Source organism: Penicillium crustosum, assembly GCF_028827405.1.
Source record: "Penicillium crustosum strain IBT 35664 chromosome Unknown utg000004l_segment0_segment0, whole genome shotgun sequence".
NCBI classification, from domain to species: domain Eukaryota; kingdom Fungi; phylum Ascomycota; class Eurotiomycetes; order Eurotiales; family Aspergillaceae; genus Penicillium; species Penicillium crustosum.
Genome location: NW_026623125.1, coordinates 2,496,455 through 2,516,533, shown reverse-complemented (window position 1 = coordinate 2,516,533; position 20,079 = coordinate 2,496,455). Strand labels below are relative to the sequence as shown.

The following is a 20,079-nucleotide window of genomic DNA, read 5'->3' as shown; positions in this document are numbered from 1 at the left end:
GGTACCTTAACCGGGTGTCGTACTCGATCAATTGATTTGTGGCACCGTCGTGTCTCTAGTCGAGGGGGAGATATAACGAGTGCTTCAGGGAAGTCATGTGCACTAGAGAAGGCGACCAGGGGCCGGCCGATCAACCTGTCCTATTTTATCGCGTCTCACCAACCCTCCGAAAATTGGCCGTGGGTGCAGTCCGTCTCAGATAGAGTCCAGCTTGTAGGCGTAGTCGCTGTAGATCTGGTCCTCCACGGTCTCCCGGATGAAACCGTTCAAACTGGCGTTGGTCGTTCCTTCGCCCATAGTAACGTCGCCATCGTCGCTAGCGGTTGTCACACCCTGACAAATGGAGAGCGCACGCTCACGGACAAGTTCCCAGGTATCAAATCCAAACCGACCCTCGCTTTCGTTGAGCAAAAGGTGATTCTTTGAGGAGATGGCAAAAACATGGAGGGACACAGCAGCCTTGGCGGCAGTCGGGGAGGGGTCCCGCACAATATCACCAGACTTGGTTACACCGAGGAGGGTTGCGGAGAAGGTCATCGACAGAGGAACGGAGGCAGATATCATAGCGAGCAAGGCAGCATGCAGGAGAGCCGGGAGGATAGTAAGGTACTAGATAGATCAGTCTGACAGTTCGACACAGTGCAAGGCGAAGCGAAGCTTTGGAATACTCACAGAGTCACCGCGTGCCACGTTCTCTCCTCCAACAATAGCCAAGGTGAGGACTACGCCGCGACGGGGGAAGCCCTTCTCCCGCCCGAGGACAATTTTCCCTAGCACAGACCGCAGGATTCCTTCGACATATCTTTCACCGACGCCGGCAGTTGTCGTACCAGGTTTGACAAAGACCTCCACCGTAGCTTCTTCGGGTTTCAATGCGTCACGGCGTGCTGGGAGCTCAATGGGCGCGTTGACTGCACCCAGAATGCTGTAACCGGTAGCTGGGCATTTGTATGATGCTGAACCGTCGGCACGATTTAATTGTGAGAGGGATGCTATGGGGCCGACCATATTGACGATAGAAAAGATAAGAAGATTGGGAAGCTTCCTAAGTTGTTGTTCGAAGAGCAAAAAGTAGAGTTCCAAAGTTGTCGCAGCGATTTTTCATGTGCGGGCCGCTCCTTGATTGGCCGGCTTGGGTGGGCTTGTACTTGGTACTTTGTTTGTCACCCGTCCATCATATACTTCGGTGGTATCGACTACAAGTCATTTGTTGCTGCCTTTCCTTTACCTCTCCTTTACCTCTACATGGAATATTCCTAATTCATAGTTATTTACCTATATACTATGTGCATAGTAGGTAAGGAGTCATCAATCTTCTTCTAACCTGACTTTGGACATGGCACATACACTCTGACCGCTCTCTGACTGTGGCCGGCTTCGACTGTCATCTCCGATTCGCTACCAATTCTCATAGGGTCGCTGTAGCGAGAGTGGACGTGTCAGTCCCAAAATGCCGAGTTCTTGGGACTTGGAATGCGGCCTATCCAACTAGCCGAAGGATTGGCAAGGCGGCTGTGCTTACCTAGGGCCATGCAGTCGTGGACTTCGCGGAACCACCGATTTTAACAAATAGGGCATTTCTATAATCCGGTGCTCGGGTTGTCACCTCTGACATAGATTGAGCTTCCAACTGCCAAAGTACGAGAGGGCATCGTTGGAATTCCGATAAGCCGTAAGCCTTAATCCAGGAATAGCACGCCACGACTGCCTAGAAGCCAAGTGCATTGGGGCTTCAACCCCGGACTGGAACGCCACCAATCCTAATGTAAGGATCTGGGATCCTATGATTTAACTGGACTATACACCAGTATCTTTGAAAACTCCCGCCAGAGTCCAGAGGAGCCAAGCATTTCCGACAATGGGTCGCCCCAATGACATCGTGGCTTCACGATGTGATCAGAGCTGCCCCTCACAGCCTGGGAAACCCCCCTCTTCTGGTTGAAAGCAAGTGAACATGTGAGCGTTTAATGTAAATGGCTACTTGTTGCATACGAATTCCATTTCAAGATCCTTCCCCCATCTTGTTACTTCCACCCGCCCCCCTAGTGTGAATATACATTTTCCTTACTCTCAAGGTTGACGGGCATTCATCAGGGGATTTAAAGATCATCTAGCTTATTTCCACCGCTTTCCTTCCCAAAATCTTATTGAATGGGCGTAGAGATAACCCCCGATGTCGAGGAATCGACAGAGCCTCCTATATGTCCTTTTACGGAAACCAATCAACCCAATGTGACAAACCGCCTACATACTAAGCCCTGCGATACCGACAAACCGTCTATCTCGCATACTGATAATACTACGCCCTTTGAACCTCAAGCAAGTAAAGAAGGGCCTGGCCAGAACGCCCATCTTATAGAACCATCTGAACTCGCCTCCCTCCTCCATACAGATCTCCGGTGCGTTGATATTTGGTGTACTTCAGCATGGTCAAGCGTTTTTGCTAACACACTAATTAGAAATGGACTCTCTGGCACCGAAGCGGCCTCCCGCCTCCAGCGCGATGGTCCGAATACCGTGCGTGAAATGGAGGGTGTCTCCGTCTGGGGGATACTGCTAAGGCAGGTGTCTAACAGTCTGACACTAGTATGTTAAACTGCATAGATCTATCAATGCCACCAACAAGATAGAGCTAACACAGACCAAGGTTCTTCTGATCACCATGGCCCTATCCTTTGGAATCGATGATTACATTGAGGGAGGTGTCATCACGGCAGTGATTGTTTTGAATATAGTTGTGGGGTGAGTAATTCGGATTCAAAACCTGTACATTACTTGGGCTAAGACTTATCTTCTAGCTTCGTTCAAGACTATCGTGCCGAACAGACAATCCTTTCGCTGCATCGTCTCTCCGCTCCAATATGCAGGGCTATCCGAGAGGGTCGCATTGCCTCTGTCAAGGCGGAGTCACTGGTTGTCGGTGACATAGTCCAGCTAGCAGTTGGAGATATCGTCCCTGCTGACCTGCGCTTGTTCGATGGCATGAATGCTTCAATGGATGAAGCACTTCTGACAGGCGAATCCCTCCCCGTCCTCAAAACTCCTCATATAACCCTATCATTGTCTGATATTCCTATCGGTGATCGAACCAACATGGCTTATTCTGGCTGTAGCACTACACAAGGTCGTGCAATGGGAATAGTCACCGCAATAGGGATGAACACGGAAGTTGGGAAGATTGCACAACTACTACAAACACAGCCCAATCTTAGTGACTCGAGCCGTCTCGGTAAGGCAGGGAAACGCATGAAGGCGTTTTTCATGAACGTGTTAGGCTTAGTTGGTACGCCGTTGCAAGTGAAGCTGAGCAAATTTGCACTCTTGCTTTTCGGACTAGCAATTCTGCTCGCCATTATTGTGTTCTCGGTCAATAAATGGGATGTTCAGGGCGAGGTTCTCATATATGGCATCTGTGTTGCCGTTGCCGTCATCCCAGAATCGTTGATCGCTGTCCTCACTATCACAATAGCGGTGGGCACAAAAGCAATGGCCAGGGGAAATGTAATCGTCCGAAAACTTCAATGTCTTGAGGCAGTCGGCGGTGTCACGAATATCTGTTCTGACAAGACAGGGACCTTGACCCAGGGAAAGATGGTAGCCCGCTCTGCATGGATCCCCGGTGCTGGGACGTTGACTGTGAGCCAAACTACAGACCCATTTGATCCGACAAGTGGTCTGGTCCAACTTGATGAGATTGATTGGAGCTCCAATCAACCTATCGAAGATAACCCTGCACTGCATACCTTCCTACGAGCGCTTGCTCTCTGCAACCTTTCCACTGTCCACCATGACAATCAAGTATGGAGTGCTGTGGGTGAACCAACGGAAATTGCTCTTCATGTTCTAGCTTTGCGCTTTGACTTTGGAAAAGACTCTGTGATGAAGAAAAGACAACTTCAATTGCATACAGAGTATCCGTTTGATTCTGCTATCAAGAAGATGACCGTTGTCTATGACAATCCACGGGATAGGATCAGAGAAGTGTATACCAAGGGAGCTCCGGAGACCATTATTCCTCATCTCAATATTGATGAGGCAGAAAAGCAAAACATACGAGACACGGCCGACCGGATGGCGGGCGAAGGACTTCGGGTGCTATGCATCGCATACAAGACACCCCCAGCCGACGACGAATCTCAAATATCTCCACGAAGCTCTGCTGAATCAAGTCTACGATTTGGAGGACTCGTAGGACTCTATGATCCCCCTCGAGTCGAATCAGCTGCAGCTGTACGCAGATGTCAAATGGCAGGGATCACAGTGCACATGCTCACTGGTGACCACATCAAAACAGCCACAGCAATTGCGTCAGAAGTCGGCATCCTTGACCGTGTCACAGCAGTTGTTAAATCCAGTAGATTGGTAATGGCTGCGGATGAATTCGACAAGTTGACCGATGCAGAAATCGATGCGATTGAGGAACTGCCTCTTGTCATTGCACGCTGCAGCCCTGCCACCAAGGTTCGAATGGTGGATGCGATGCATCGGCGTCAGGCATTCTGTGTCATGACAGGAGATGGTGTTAATGATTCCCCTGCTCTCAAAAGGGCTGATGTTGGTATTGCCATGGGCAAAAATGGTAGCGATGTTGCCAAGGAGGCTGCCGATATGGTTTTGACAGATGACAACTTCTCCTCTATCGTCAAGGCAGTTGAAGAAGGTAGACGACTTTTTGATAACATTCAGAAGGTAAGAATATCCTCATGGATACTAAAGTTGATTTACTGACAGCACCTTTAGTTCCTCATGCATCTACTCATTTCAAACATTGCACAAGTCATCCTCCTGCTGATCGCTCTTGCTTTTAAAGATAAGGGAGGTGACTCGGTTTTCCCTCTATCTCCACTGGAAATCTTATGGGCGAATCTTGTTACGTCTTCATTCTTAGCCGTCGGTCTTGGACTTGAAGAGGCCCAGCCAGATATCATGTATAGACCACCACACGACCTTCGAATAGGTGTGTTCACCCGTGAGCTCATCGTGGATAAAATGATATACGGAACCTTCATGGGCACACTTTGCCTCATCTCATTTGTCTGCGTCATTTACGCCGCCGGATCAGGAACGTCTTCTTTAGGCGATGGATGTAATCAAGAATACAACCCAAGCTGCGACGCAGTGTTCCGGGCTCGCGCCACAACATACGCCACTCTCACCTTCCTTCTCCTCGTTACAGCATGGGAGGTGAAGCACTTTTCTCGTTCCCTGTTCAACATGGATCCCATCCGAAATCCCAAGACATTCTCAGTCTTCGCCACCCTCTGGAGGAACCGCTTCCTGTTTTGGGCGGTCATGGCTGGCTTTGTCGTTGCCTTCCCGGTTATTTACCTCCCAGTTGTCAACCAAGTGGTCTTCAAACATCATGCTATTACCTGGGAGTGGGGAGTGGTCCTTGGTTGTACATGTGTCTACCTGTTGTGCGTTGAGAGCTGGAAGGCCGTGAAGAGGTCACTGGGCATTGGGAGCGGAAAGAATGCAACTCTTACTCTAGAGGACGCTGAGACTCGAGCAGGATTAGCCACTCTTACGCCACTATCGCTGAGTGCGAATGCGAGTGTGGAACTGAAGTGATTTTGGAACATTTGACTGACTGGTTCAACACCAAGTCGGCCATGCAGTGCTGCCTCTAAGGTGTTCAACACGCTGCTATCTATTCATTTTCTTATCTAAATTTATGTTTCCAGAATGAAATTGTTTGATATATTTTCAACTAGCATCAATTTCCCGGGACTTGAAATGGTTATGTCCTTCCTATTCACAAAGAAACGGAGAGAGCACTGGGTTATCTTTTGGAATAAATTTATTGACATCCAACTAAGATATAAGGCCTTTGAAAAAGAGGAAATTCTGGGCGGTTCACGTAAATGTGTTGACTACTAAGCGTGTCTCTGACGGGGCGCCTGCAGATACCCCGGCAGCCCTGGAGTGCGTGGGTTTTATTTTCATAGCGGTGCCCAGGTGTTGTCAATGGATTACTGATCATCCCGTTGCTCTCAAATTACTGCCAATCTGAGAACGACACATATGATGCTCTCCACATGTGGATATAGTAACTAACTACGGAGTACATAGTTTAACTATCTGGTTCTCCATGGATCCAGGGATGTTTGTTGCGGAGACTAAGCCTAATGCGGACCAGAGCCTTGATCTGATTGGCTTTCGCCCAGACCTCGGGGAGCTTCAGTGCCGAGGTATCCGCGCCTTAATTTAGAAGGGTAAAGACCGTTATGAAGAATTTACGTTTATTCAACGTTGTGTGATCAGGTTTGATATGCTTCCTGATTTTCCCGGCATGTTTGGGCAAAGGTTCGATTGATAACCATCGCAATTGGTTTGGAACTAGTCTGGGCTGGCAAGATAACAGTTAGTTGGAAGTGGGATTCAAAGCGAGGACTCGAGGGACCCTCCCTGTACGAAACGCAGCAGAATGGCTCGATTGATAATCAGGTTTGAGATAACAAAGGATGGGCAGGTGATGGGCGGAAAATTCTAGCCTGTTTTCTGAAGATTCTACATTGACAATGTCAATGACAACTAATGGGAACTATATTACAGGGATAGATGAAACTCGCATGTTAATTCAATACTATAATGGGAATAAAAATGGTGGCTTTGTTGGTTCTCTAAATCATCCAGTAGACAGAAAGTAGTGTCTTATTCCGGGGTCTCGGAAACATTGTAGACCAGCTTCTCGCCACTGACCTTATCCTCCTTCAGCAACTTCAGACCCTCGATCACACCCTTCAATCCATGCTCGCCGACCTTAGGAGGGTGAACCTTAATCTTTCCTTGGGCGAGCAGACCCTCAGCAATGGGAATGAACTTCTCAGCAAAAGCCTTGTCCTCCGGCTTGGCGGGGAAGGGAATATCTCCGAAGGAGAACGCCTCTCCGATGGTAGTATAAGCCAGAGTGAAGCGGTCATTCACATTGGCACGGTTAATTTTGACGCTCAACAGAGCGCTATACTCACCACCATCGGTGGAAATAGCATTGTCACAGAAGGCAGCGCTGGACTCGAGCGCGATGCAGTCGAATACGAGCTTCAGGTTGTTATCGGTGGCCTTGCGAATTTGAGCAGGGGCCTGGGCGTCCTTGTAGTCATAAACATCATCGGCGCCAAGGCTGCGGACCAAATCGAAGTTGCGCGGCGAGCAAGTGGTCAGGACCTTGTAGCCCGAGAGCTTGGCAAATTGGATGGCCAGGGTACCGGTCGCGGTGGATCCGCCGTAAATCAGAATCGGAGTCGCATCCTTAATGGGTTCTGTGGGCAGTGCAAGCTTCAAACTCTGGTACAGACCCTGGCCCACGGTGCTGATGCCCACTCCGAGGGTGGCGGCCTCCTGGAAGCTCATATTTTCGGGAATCTTCCACTGTAAGTCACCCTTGACGACAATGTACTCGGCGAAAGTGCCATCCTCAGGCTGCACTGCATTGGCACCGTGCGCGAATCCACACACGCGGTCACCCTTGTTGAAACTCTTTTTGACATCCTTGCCCACGGCCTCGACAATGCCTGCATAGTCGCAACCGATGAGAACACCAGGAGGGGAGAGATAAGCAACGTGCTTCCAGTCGGTGGGGTTCAGGCCCACACTGACGGTCTTGACAAGAAGGTAGTCATCCCGAAGCTTGGGAATGGGACGATCAGTGACCAAGCCCTCGGTCTTGGGTTGGGTAATGACGACTGCCTTCATGGTGGTAGTATGGGGATAAGATAAAGGAAACTGGAATATGAAGTATGGAATATGGAGAAGATGAAGTATTAAATAGTTTGCTGATTACAAATTGGGAGAAATATGACGAAAGTGAAACCTTGAAGTCTTGGGATATCCACTTTTATACCTCCACTTGGTCACTTTCTTGGGAATCGTCACAAATATTGCACCGACTCCGTCTTAATCTATCCGCTTCTACAAATTACACAGTAGGTTAACAGCGTTTCCCCTGAAACAGTGTGTTTTATGTTTGTATGTGCCACGCATGGATATGCTACACAACCTACACAGCCTTCATCACGCGAAAACAGAAAACCCACATTGTGCATCTTTCGATTCCCTCTGATAAGTAGGCCCCAATCGATACACCTTCTGCCTACTCCGTACTCTGGACATTGATTTGGTCTCTTGGCCAAATTTTAATGTTGTACACAGATCATTGGCATTAGCACGAATGCCGTCAAGGCTTTGATGCATTTAAATTGGCGATATTGCATCAATCATTCACCTGAAATGAAACACTGTAGCCATTGCAGATCTATAGAAAAGACAAAACAATTGGTATATAATTACAATTCAGAAATAAAGTGTTAGAAAGACTAGGAAGATGCTCAGAAAAGAATGATCAATGATATCATACCCCGGTCACTATATATACTAGGCTTGATATACGGAGCAAACCGGCAGGACACCTACCAGAGCCATAGTAACTTAAATCTACATTGGAGATTTCTATTAATTCCCAAGGTTATTTTCAATGCGCAAGCACGACATGCCATCATATCAGGTGTCAATGAGGTTCTCCGCCTAACTGGCGCAAGGGGTATCAGCCAAGACTAGAAACAAAACCAGGGTTCAAAGCAATTTGAGAACAATGGTCTGACCTATCTCTTGTGATTCGAGTCCAAACCAAACGGATTTGACATCTTTTGACGGTTCAAAATAAGGCGTTATCTCGAATCGTCATATCGCGGGGTCGAATCGGTTAGTGCTTATGTGCATGAACTTGAACCCCTCCGACAGAATTTTCCCTCTTATTTGAACTTCAACCAGAATATATCATCATGAAAGTGCTTTGCCTCCATGGTAGAGGGACCAGTGGCTTTATCTTCAAGTCCCAAATTTGTTAGCCCCTCCCCCCGCAGTCCCATCGGTCTTTCCAGATAACTGATATCCCACCCCCAGCCACGTTCCGCGCCAAACTTCCCAACGACATTGAATTTGACTTTGTCGATGGCCCATTTGAGGCTAACGCCGCTCCGGGAGTAGATATCTTCTACAGTCCACCGTACTACTCTTTCTGGCAAAATGACGATGTCGAGTCCGTCCGAGCCACCTACAACTGGCTGACTGATCATATCGCCAAAAATGGCCCATACGATCTCGCGCTCATGTTCTCTCAAGGCTGCGCCCTGGGATCTAGTGCTCTACTATTCCACCAGGAAGAGACACCCCACCTCCCGCCGCCGTTCAAAGCGGCTATTTTTGTGTGCGGAGGTGCATCGTTGGGTGTTCTTGAGGAGATGGGCTTCCATGTTTCTGCCGAGGCGCGCAGACGTGATCTCGCATCCCGGTCTGCGTTAGATCAACAAGCTCACTCGGCGGCTCTTTTGGCCCAGGGTGGGGATCGGTGGGTTGGTCTCAAAACTCCGGACAGCGCGCTCTCGGAGGCCGAATTGCGGAGTGAGATTACAAGTCCCTACCACATCAACATTCCTACGGTACATATTTACGGCTCGAAAGATCCTCGGTGGGCGGCTGGTGTGCACCTCTCTGGTATCTGTGAGGCAACGAAACGTCGCACCTATGATCATGGCGGTGGACATGAAATTCCTAGGACGGCTGCGGTGAGCAACTCGATCGCAGAACTTTTCCAGTGGGCTGCTGCACAGAGTCAAATTTCACAGTGATGGTTAAATTGATGTGTCTTATGGTTTTTTGAAATATTTGCCTTTCGGTATTTGGGATAGATATACGACATATACAGCGGAAATTGCAAAAAGTCGGGTTTGGATTTCAAGGGGCTCTCCCCGCACGGGCGTGCCATTTAATGTGCCCGCACGGTCAAAATGTGTGTTGGAGTTAATTAAACCCCCTCCCCCTCATTCCTTACGATCCTTCGATCCTTCGATCCACTACCTGTCTTGGTATTTATATTCACATCATTCTCATTATTGCTTGACTTCAATGGTATTTATTTCACTACAAACAACGCACACCGAACCCACATCCGAAAATAAACTCTATCTGGAACAGTAGTCTAGTCTAGCCCTAAGCACGCCACGCTAGACAAGGATTTTGCCGCCCCCTCGTAAATCGAAATTTTTTTTTTCATCTCAAGTGAACAGAATTGCCAATATTCACCATGTGGGATGAGATGCTTAAGCTCACAGGGGCCGAAGAGTCCAAGGAGTTCAAGTTATTCGAGGCGCTTGTCAATGGAGATATCGAAGTGGATGATGTTGTACAGTGGGTCATAGCCACGACAATGGACAGACTGGAAAACTATGGCCCAGGAGGTACTATCGAGAAGGCCGACGCAATAACATTCATAGCTATCATTGAATTGGCTATGCGAATCGATACCACTCAGTATGATCCATTGGTTAAATTCCTGGCTGAGTTGAAGCTGTATAATGCCGTTGACTCATCGACTGGGTTGGTCCTAAAAACACAAGATGGAAGCAGAGTTTGGTCACATCTACCGTCCCTGACTTTCTGGGCCCGTGAAATATGGTCTGACCAGATGAAATGTAAGCGACATAGGATTCTGTATTCTTTATGTTTTTTTTTTTTTTTTTTTTTTGCCTTTTGTAACGCTAATCAATTCTTATCCTTAGACCTCAACGACCCGGATATGGAACCCGAACAGCAAATCAGATGGGCAAAGCTCAATATCTTCCTCGCGAAAGTGACACAAGCTGCCGATGTTGAGTACAATTCCCCGTTGCAAGTGTGGATCAGTGATGCTATGGATGAATCTCATATGGGACTCCGTGGGCTTCGCCATGTGTTCGAAGAGGGCATTCTTTCCGAACGAGTGGCCTCTACAGCTGGTCTGATCGGCGTGTGTTACTGGCTAATCTGTGCCGGTGATAGGCTGTGGGAAAATGTACTCAACTGTCGAAGATACAACAAATACGATGGTCGCCCGGGGGAAATGTATTCACACCGTGGTTGGAAAGGCTTTGAACGCGAAAGATGGGATATATGGGTGCAGGGCCTTCGTGACGCGAAGGCTACCTGTACACCTGACCAGGAACTCGTGGAAGACTTGATAGACCGTGCTCTAGCCAAAATGGAGCGTGTAATGAAGAATGAGATACCAACCTGTTAAGATTTTTTCGATGCTTGCAAAATAGAGGAGAGACCCTAGAGTGTTTGGAATGTATGATGAAGATCTCTGCGACCGGTAATGATTTGCGGATGATCATACAACATAAAATAATCCTTGGACGAACCCGTAAATAAAATTCTTTGGTCCCATGTCTACTGGGATGTATGTCAAAAACAGGGAAGAGAAGAAGGAATGTAGGTTCTATACTAAGAACGGATTCGCCAACTGAGACCTAGTATACAGAGCGTCTACAAACCACCACTCTAGCATCGCAACAATGTATACATCAGACTTCTAGTCGAACACATAAATTTGAACTACGTTTAGAACCGATTCTTAAAACCTCACAGAGGGCATTCATGTAGAGCTCAACTCAAAATTGTTTACAAAGGAATATAACGCAAAACTCGCAGAGCTTCTAGATAACATATTCAGAGACACAAGTCAACTACCATGAGAATGTCTCTTCAAACAGATCTACCGTCTTCTCCCCTTGTACATTTCTAACAGCCTCCCGCACACTATCGCCCAGGCCACCAGGACCGCAGACACTAACCGCCATCGCACCGATCTGATCTTCTTTTTCTTTTTCTAGCACGGATTGCATACACGGCTTGCCGTGTATGATGTTGACCGGTACGTTGGGCGGAGCGCATTGCATCCACATCGAATCTGGTTGTGGGATGTATTCCTCGACCGCGTCCTTATGTGATGTGATGTGGAGGCTGATGGAGAGGAGGAGCCGTGGAAATTGGAAGTATGAGTGGCCATTCGGGTTTGGTGGGCTGGCTAGGGATTCATGGCCTAGTATTTCGGCCATGAAACTTTGAATCCAACTGAGGTGGTCTATTTTTTGTACGTTAGTGGTCAATTACATGTAACAGGCGGGGTTGACATACCTAGACTGCGGACGATCCAGACCAGATGCACCTTGCGAGTAGCTGTCTTTTGCTCGGTAAATGTGGCGATAACCTCATTCAAATATGACATTGGGTGGGTAATGCCAATTCCCCCAGCTATCAACAGTAGAGTACCATATGAGGCGAGAGAATGGATACCGCCTGTGAGATGTTAGCAAATATGTTTAAAAAATCATCAACGATCAATGTTTAAGATATGAAATCCATACCAAATGGCCCCTCTGCCAAGGCTATAGCCTGAATGCGTCCCTCGGCGGAGTCTTCCGCCTTCTGGAGCAACTTCTTCGTAAATCCGTCTTGGCCCTTGATCAGGACGGACATGGTCGTAGTCGGTGAGCCTCCGGTGAGTGCGTCTAAAGAGTCACCTGAGACACGCTTTTCGTTCCTATTCAACGAATCCGATGTCGACGACCACGCAACCGTGAAGGGATGCGATGTCCACAAGCCCAGACACGGCATGTAGAGGTACATATACTGGCCAGGGCGGAAGCGCCATCCCCGAGCCACGGCAACATCAACGCGAGCAACAGACCCAGGCAGAACCTCGACGGTGGCAGTTGTGGGCCTTGAGCTAAGATTTCTCCAAACTAGTATTGCAAGTCGACCTGCACGATCAAGACCCCACAGGATCAAGGTGCCAAGAAGCACACGCTGTTGCAACAGGTTTTTCAGGTGATACCAAAGTGCCACGAAGGCAAATATGGCCAGGGCTATGTGTAGGTGAAGGAATAATTCGTAAAATGCATGTCGAGCCGGCGACAGCGATTGAATAAAAATGAAAACGAATCCAAGGATGGCCTTTGGGGATATATATATGTTAGATGACCATCTCAAACACCGGTGAACTGCATCACATACCAGAAGGCCACATAGATAGAGCCTTTGTTGCCACATGACATATAGAACGTAGTCTGTGCCATCTAAGTTCAAAACGTCGATGTTAGTGAATGATTGCATTGTATATGTTCAAGGCAACTCACACAGTTGAAGCAGGTCGGCCAGCACGGCGCTCATGTGAATGATCGCATTGGCTGTGATCACACGTCCCACCCAACGATGCATGAAGTTGAACGTATCAAATGAGATACCCAGCAGCTGGACCAGCGGATTGTTCCGTCCTGCGCCCAGGACCAAGCCTGGCGTATTCATGACCGCCAGATGGCCCGCGGCGTATTTGAGCTGGTACATCTTCTCGGAGTAATCGCTAATCCACCAATCCACCTTCACGACGATGAAAATTATGTTTAAGCTGAGGTAAATCAATAGGCAAATCACTTCCAGTCGTAGAGGAAGAGACCCCATATGCAGCCGTATGATGCGGAACTCGCGGCTATGGCGATTGCCCCATATAGGGGCATATAGCAAATGTTTTTTGAGGGCCGCATTGAAGCGATTTGTCCGACACAGCTCCGTCTGGTCGGTTCCTTGCTGTGCTGCCTTTGATCGTTGACGATGTCGGATGCGAATGACAGTTTTCCAGACAAATAAGAATATTACCAGTCCACCGACAACGAACAGAGGGACCGCAATCGTGGGGTTCATAGGCGGCTCCCCCGGGCCATTTCCTTCGAGTTCGACACCCATCGTGCCATTCAATAGGCAAGGGGAGCTCGAGCTGCAGATCCACTCAGGTAGGAAGACCGTCAACCACAATGAGCATATATTATCCAACCCTCGAAGAGCTCAAGACCGAGAAAGGGCGAGAACACAAGGTTTGGACAGGATATGCTTTAAATAGGACTAGGATCGCGTGGAAAGGAAAGTAAGACGTGGGCATCATTGGCGTTGTATTAATTTGCAGATCAGCCATCCATGGATGGAGACATGCCGTCATTGACCGGTGCAGGTCCCGCAAGTTTATTCTTTTGCAGAGATGAACGAACCCACCCTCACGTTTACACGGCAAGCGTAGACAATTGGGTCTCACATGGCCAGTGTAACGTAGAATCGGCCGAAATGAACCTTGGCATGGGTGCGAAGTTTATTCTAAGTGGAGATGATGCGCTCGGGTGAGCAGTGAAGCATTCCAAATCTCTGGGAACTGCCCTGTCATGACCAAATCGAAGGGCATGTGGACCTCGGGATGATGTGGCGGGCTGGATCATCATTGCAGGCGTAGAGGCTCTGGATAGGACGAGGGGTGGCTGTATAGACGGGGCCGTTGTTCGGCAACCCGAAAACGGAATGTTGATACCTGCTGTCACTTCCAGCATTCTTCGTCCCCCAATCGGTCATGGGATAAGAACAAAGGTGTGGGAAAATAAAAAAAAATAACCAATTTGGTTCCTGAATTAGGTCAACTCTGCTTGATACTTGCAGATCAATTTTCTTTTCAGAACTCTCGATAACAAGACGCTTAACGTGGACTCGAGCCTCGAACAGCCGGCTCAATGGGATGCAACTGTAACGTTAGAGACAATGGTCAAGTTCGAGGTGGAAACTCCAGCGTAGTAATCTTGGAACCTTGTGTATATGACGCCATAGTACACGATAGTAAGATGCGGAGCCGCACAAACTTCTGAATTGGCTTGAGAAATTCTAGTCTAGGTAAGGGTCCGTGTGTATAGAATGATACCAGATGGACACAATTACTAAACGACTTCTCTCGGAATTCCTGCCAGTTCAGTGAGCTCGGTTGAGCCGAGGCTCTCGAGAGCACCGTTGACCATCCCGCTTCACAAACTGCCCGAAACGGGGTGAGGGTGGTGGCGGGGCTGATGCCTCGAACCAGATGGAGAGTAAAATGATGAGGCAAGCCGAGTCATCGCCTTAGGAAAACCAAGTATGTGATGGTATGTAAGATAAGGGAATATAATATTTCAGATGAGTCAAAGCTCGAATACTTGTTGTATATGGTATTGTGACTACAGGTCAGGAGATCCATGGATTGCTAGTGAGAGTTGAATGGAATTGATAGCCTTAGATTCCTGGCAAAAGAAAAGTGGTGCCTTGATACCTTAATATTTACATCTTACAAATAACTAGTTAACAGTTTCTTCGCATGCAGCCTGCACATGGACCAATGATATTGGAATTCCCAAAACTTGAGCTTGATCTCCATTTAATCTGACCTAGACAATTTTATATGTATCTACCAATAAAATGAGCAGAGGCCGACAGCGACGAACGGCGAAAGGAGAAGTTAGGTAATCAATATTCTTTCCAAAGTTTTTTTTTGAGTGCTTCCTTTAGAAGGTTCTGTTACATCGAGGTTCTTAGGGCCTAGATTGATCCATACTAAAATACCACCTACAACTTCCATATGCACCTATACGTACCGGATATTCCCTGGTGGGTGGGGCTTTCCTATTTGAGCAGCCGCCGCTTTTATGAGAGTACTCAGGCTCTGGCTCACTGAGAAGATGTCAGCACGGGCTCAGATCAGTCACGTGCAGGATGACTGATGCTCAGTGAGCAACACTGATGTACTCAGCCCACCTCAGACTATACCCAGAAGGGATTAGCCCCCACAGGGTCGTTTATACTATGATAGTTAGTTCGTTGATAGCATTGCTGCTGCCCTCATTTTCCGGAGCACTACACCTCATCAAAAAAAATACATTATGACAAAGGGGCGCAGGAAAGAGCGGAGAACTCCATCCGTTCCATGATGTCTTCCTTCTGTCTTCCAATTCAGAGCGGCTCGAGCTCAAAGTCCCAAATATAAATGAACCTTGCCAACTACCATCATTTGGTCCCATGGGGGTGCCAAGAGATGGGAGTGAGGTGCCAGTCCACTCCTATGGGACTGTAAATACTACAAATACGTAGAAAAACGTGACCTATATAAGATATGTAGAAATGCCTTATATTAATAGATATTTAGCTTACAGTAGGAGGTAGTATTAAATGATTATAGATTAATTCCTATTAAAAAGTAGTATAATTATAGTATCCTATGATTAAACTATCTAGTATACTCGTATTGATCTTTATCCCTACGCCGCTTACGATCTCTTTAGGGGAGTACCTAACTTATAGTATCGATAATAGGTAATGGATAACTAACTATAGTGCCGAATTATTAACTATCTAACTCCTTAGTAGACTTCAGCAGAACCCATTTTGAGTCGGAACCTGCGACCCAAAACCCAACCCAACCCCAAACCCAATGACCTAATAATAACCTATTTGAACCCATTTTTGCATAAAATATAGGCCTTAGCGTTTATAACAATACTAAGTCATTCAAATAAATGACTGTTTTTTATAACTGTTCTAGTTTATTGTAAAGGTATACTGTTTTCAGGTGTACGGCCTGTCAACCGGGTAAGATACGATAGTGGGAGAGAGGAACAGATTGTATTATCTTCAACGTGACAAGACTAACTCTTATCAGGGAGAAACAGGATCCAGGGGAGTCCTATATTATCTATCACTATACCCCTCTTTGATTATATAGGGCCAGGGTCAGTAACAAATTAGTAGTACTCTACTCTCGTGGCCCAGCCGATAAGGTTAAGCGACAATTCTGTTTTCATGTTATAAAGGTCTTTATTCGTTACATTAACCTCGGACTAAGCGAGAAGAAGTCTTTTTCTAGTAGCCGGATACATAAGGAAACTCTCCTAAACCGAGTTCTATCTACTCCTAGCTAACCCGGTTTACTATCGACCCTAAATCCGAGGAGCTCGACGTAGTGAACTTTAAAGTTTCCCTGAAGCGATAACTCGGAATTCTACTATATTAACGACCGCTTCGCCACCTAACCGTATAAGCACTGCTTCTTTAATCTAATAAACCCTACCCTCGGAACGGATTTTCCGACTATTATACCTTAGCTAGGTAGTAGATACCCGCTGTATAACGCTCCAGCGTACTTAAATATTAAAACTAGAGTAACAGAGACCTTCCTCCCTAGAAAGATATATATAGTATAAGAACCAAATTCCATTCCGCAACGAGGGTCTACCGTTAAGGGAGATAGATATATCATAGCTCTAGTAAATAACTATATTTCTATGTGCAGCGAGTTGCACTTGCTGGATACGTGGGAGTTCACTAAGGCAAAGGCTGTCATTCTGCTGCCACTACGGTTGAGGCAAGGACTGCATGGCAATTGGGTGGAGGGCGAGGATCTGTAGGTTTGGGCTTAGGGCAGATGGAACAATGACGAGGAACGTGATCTATGTTTACACGATTTAACACAGATTATGGTCATAAGACCGAACACCATCCGCTGATTGTTTGATTTGAAACCAGATTGACGATGCGTGTATTTCTCTATTCAATTTCATGTGATTTCAATTTTAGCAACTTTTACTCTCATACGATTCAGACCTTATAACCCACTTCCTTGAGGTAACAACAATGGCAAATGGCAAGGAAAATGTGCATTCGCAATTAATTTCGAGTTCAAATTATCTTGGGCCAGCCAACCATGGAAGTTCCCTAGATACCGGGGTGCAAAAGACAATTGCTGTTGTATTGCAAATAGCCTAACATTTGTCAGTGGGGCGCAGAGGAACAGGATGTCACAATATTCCATGAGATAACAGGATACTATTCAACTTCTAACTTCTGATGAGATAGCAGTCAGGTGGCAAACTAGTGATATATATATGATTATATGAAGAAACAGTATCAACTCCTGAGTGGTGGACGGAACCCTAGGGCATCAATGATAATGTCTAATGAGGTTGGACAAAGTGTGTCTTAAGTTGGACATTTGGTCCTTTGAAAGAAAGAATAGCCTCTAATATTCCATACTCTTTGGCGTTAGTCTACTTAAATAATTAGCTAAAGCCCGCGAGCATCCTTTTTGGTTTCGAGGTCTGTTTGTCGTTATTGTTGTCATTTCTTTCCATTTTATTTTTCTTGAAGTGGGCTATTCTTTTGTGACTCCTTATCTCTTTACAGCATCCTTTTCTTTTCTTTCCGACGGAAGACGACAACGTGCGAAGCGACATGCATGTATGTATAACCCGGGTTGGTGGTCTTGGCACGGCTAGTTCCCCGGTATCCCCGGCTGCTGGAAACCATCCCTGCAAATAGTAGGAGCTGTTGTTGATCATGATCCCAAAAAATAAGGGATGTACATATACTAAGTATTTCCGTAGCTCCCTGTAGACATATCATAATCCTCAACTTGTAACAGCGACACGATGGCCACCCATAGGTCTCCAACCGTCAACCCCCAGGCATTGGGCAATTTCTTTGACGATATCGCCCGTGTGCTCGGAGAAGACAACATTTCCCGCACCCCTAGTCATGGCGCACTCGAGGGTGCTCAAGGCCGGAAGACTTACGGCGATCCATTTTCAACCGCAGGAACTCACGAACCAAGCGGTGCCGTTCGACCCAGTACGGTAGAAGAGGTCCAGGAGGCCATGAAGCTTGCAAATAAGCACAAGGTGTCTTTGTGGACAGTGTCGCGGGGGAAGAACCTGGGGTTTGTCGTCGATGATGCCAGCTGCATATCACTAACGGTCACAGATATGGTGGATCCAGCTCTGTCGTCAAAGGATGCGTTATCCTAGATCTGCACCGAATGAACAAGATCGTCGAGGTAAACGAAGAGTATGGATACGCGATAGTCGAGCCGGGTGTGTCCTTCTTCGACCTTTACGAGGAAATCCAACGGCGGGGCCTGAACCTCTGGCCATCGGTGCCGGCCATTGGATGGGGTTCTGTTTTGGGAAATACCATGGACCGAGGCTTTGGATATACGCCCAATGGAGAGCATTCGCAGTCACAGTGCGGCATGGAAGTTGTGCTGCCAAATGGTGAATTGCTTCGGACGGGCATGGGAGCGATGAAGGATAACAAAACATTCGCGCTATACAAGGGGTATGCTCACAGTTTACTGGCTCGCCTGTGCTCTCCCTCCAATGATATATTGACTTACCATCCAACAGAGGCTTTGGCCCAACCCTTGACGGTCTGTTCTACCAATCCAACCTCGGTAAGGTCTAACTTTCTCTCCCATCTCCTCAACTCAATCACTAACAAAAACAGGTGTCGTCACCAAGATTGGCATGCATATCACTCCCGCCCCCGAGGCGTACGCCACTCTCGAAGTCAGCGTTCCCAAGGAAGCAGACCTTGTCCCTCTCATCGGGACTTTGTCAGACCTGATGCGCCGCTCCATCATTCTCAACTCACCCTCCATCGCGAACATATTCCGCATCGCACTTACATCCAAAGTGCCCGAGGTTCACGCCAAACTGGCTCAGTACATGAAGCCCAACTCATACGTACCTTATGACGTACTCGAGGAAATCCGCGCGGAACATAACTGGGGATTCTGGAAAGCCTACTTCTCGCTATACGGCTCGGTCGAAATGCTCCCAGCGTTAATTCAAACAGTACAACGCGCGTTCTCCGTAATCTCAGGTGTGAAGATTGAATGGCGCGAATTCCCCGGATCCCTAGGCCGCTCTATCACCGCAGCAGAGATTAAAGAAGAAGAGATTCCGCACAGTGGTATCCCAACGCTCGCCCCGCTGGGCATCGTCGACAGCCGATCCGAGAGGGGCGGTGCACACGTCGACTTCTCGCCCATCATCCCTCCATCCGGACGTGAGTTGTACGAGTGGTACCTGACAGCGAAGCAACGCACCATTGACGCAACGTTCGACTTCTTCGCCGACTTCCATGTCTACCCGCGCTACGTGATTGGCATCGAGCTGATCATCTACACGCTCAGAGAGGAGGCACGCGTCCTAGAATTGTGCAGGAACTTGCTGCATGATGGTGCGGAGCAGGGATATATGGAGTACCGCACGCATGTGCGCTACATGGACCAGATTGCAGCCAAACTGGACTTCAACGACTTTGCGTTCAATAAGTTTACGGGACGATTAAAGGATGTGCTGGACCCCAATGGGGTGCTTTCTCCCGGAAAGTCGGGCATTTGGAATGAAGGGATTTCGCTGTTGAAGCCGAGTGCAAGGAGTTGATTGTCTGTGGGGTTAAAACGCAGCAGGAAATGATCAGTTCCTCGTTGAGGGGAAACTATGGAGTTTTGAACCCTGTATTTGGTTAGTGGAAGAAATGTGGATTCGATACAAGTAAACTGTCAGCTAAATTCTTCTTGGACTGTCTTTTGGCTAGCTCAGGTCACTGGAAATGTCTTGGGTTTTCAGGGATAGGAAAGGGGAAGGA

The 20,079-nt window shown here is 47.6% G+C and overlaps 7 protein-coding genes across 7 annotated transcripts; 4 read left to right on the top strand and 3 right to left on the bottom strand.

The window, feature by feature from the left end:
- Positions 1–195: 195 nt before the first annotated feature.
- N7487_009987 (putative exosome complex subunit Rrp46) lies at positions 196–1,008 on the bottom strand (the record flags this gene model as incomplete). The annotated part of the gene is made up of 2 exons (XM_056877717.1): positions 196–609; positions 673–1,008. The coding sequence occupies 2 exons, from the start codon at positions 1,006–1,008 to the stop codon at positions 196–198; spliced, it is 750 nt and encodes a 249-aa protein (XP_056726297.1).
- Positions 1,009–2,151: 1,143 nt separating this feature from the next.
- On the top strand, positions 2,152–5,571 carry N7487_009986 (putative potassium/sodium P-type ATPase; the record flags this gene model as incomplete). Its single annotated transcript, XM_056877716.1, has 5 exons — positions 2,152–2,399; positions 2,460–2,586; positions 2,648–2,742; positions 2,799–4,689; positions 4,741–5,571. 5 exons carry the CDS (start codon positions 2,152–2,154, stop codon positions 5,569–5,571), a joined length of 3,192 nt encoding a protein of 1,063 aa, XP_056726296.1.
- A 1,083-nt stretch (positions 5,572–6,654) lies between these two features.
- N7487_009985 (zinc-binding alcohol dehydrogenase family protein) lies at positions 6,655–7,695 on the bottom strand (the record flags this gene model as incomplete). The annotated part of the gene is made up of 1 exon (XM_056877715.1): positions 6,655–7,695. The coding sequence occupies one exon, from the start codon at positions 7,693–7,695 to the stop codon at positions 6,655–6,657; it is 1,041 nt and encodes a 346-aa protein (XP_056726295.1).
- Positions 7,696–8,780: 1,085 nt separating this feature from the next.
- On the top strand, positions 8,781–9,626 carry N7487_009984 (putative EF-hand calcium-binding domain protein; the record flags this gene model as incomplete). The annotated part of the gene is made up of 2 exons (XM_056877714.1): positions 8,781–8,841; positions 8,902–9,626. The coding sequence occupies 2 exons, from the start codon at positions 8,781–8,783 to the stop codon at positions 9,624–9,626; spliced, it is 786 nt and encodes a 261-aa protein (XP_056726294.1).
- A 455-nt stretch (positions 9,627–10,081) lies between these two features.
- N7487_009983 (DUF3632 domain-containing protein) lies at positions 10,082–11,053 on the top strand (the record flags this gene model as incomplete). The annotated part of the gene is made up of 2 exons (XM_056877713.1): positions 10,082–10,469; positions 10,557–11,053. The coding sequence occupies 2 exons, from the start codon at positions 10,082–10,084 to the stop codon at positions 11,051–11,053; spliced, it is 885 nt and encodes a 294-aa protein (XP_056726293.1).
- A 448-nt stretch (positions 11,054–11,501) lies between these two features.
- On the bottom strand, positions 11,502–13,557 carry N7487_009982 (ferric reductase family protein; the record flags this gene model as incomplete). Its single annotated transcript, XM_056877712.1, has 5 exons — positions 11,502–11,899; positions 11,953–12,114; positions 12,183–12,771; positions 12,832–12,893; positions 12,954–13,557. The coding sequence occupies 5 exons, from the start codon at positions 13,555–13,557 to the stop codon at positions 11,502–11,504; spliced, it is 1,815 nt and encodes a 604-aa protein (XP_056726292.1).
- Positions 13,558–18,077: 4,520 nt separating this feature from the next.
- N7487_009981 (FAD-binding oxidoreductase) lies at positions 18,078–19,874 on the top strand (the record flags this gene model as incomplete). The annotated part of the gene is made up of 4 exons (XM_056877711.1): positions 18,078–18,364; positions 18,409–18,762; positions 18,831–18,877; positions 18,931–19,874. The coding sequence occupies 4 exons, from the start codon at positions 18,078–18,080 to the stop codon at positions 19,872–19,874; spliced, it is 1,632 nt and encodes a 543-aa protein (XP_056726291.1).
- Positions 19,875–20,079: the final 205 nt, after the last annotated feature.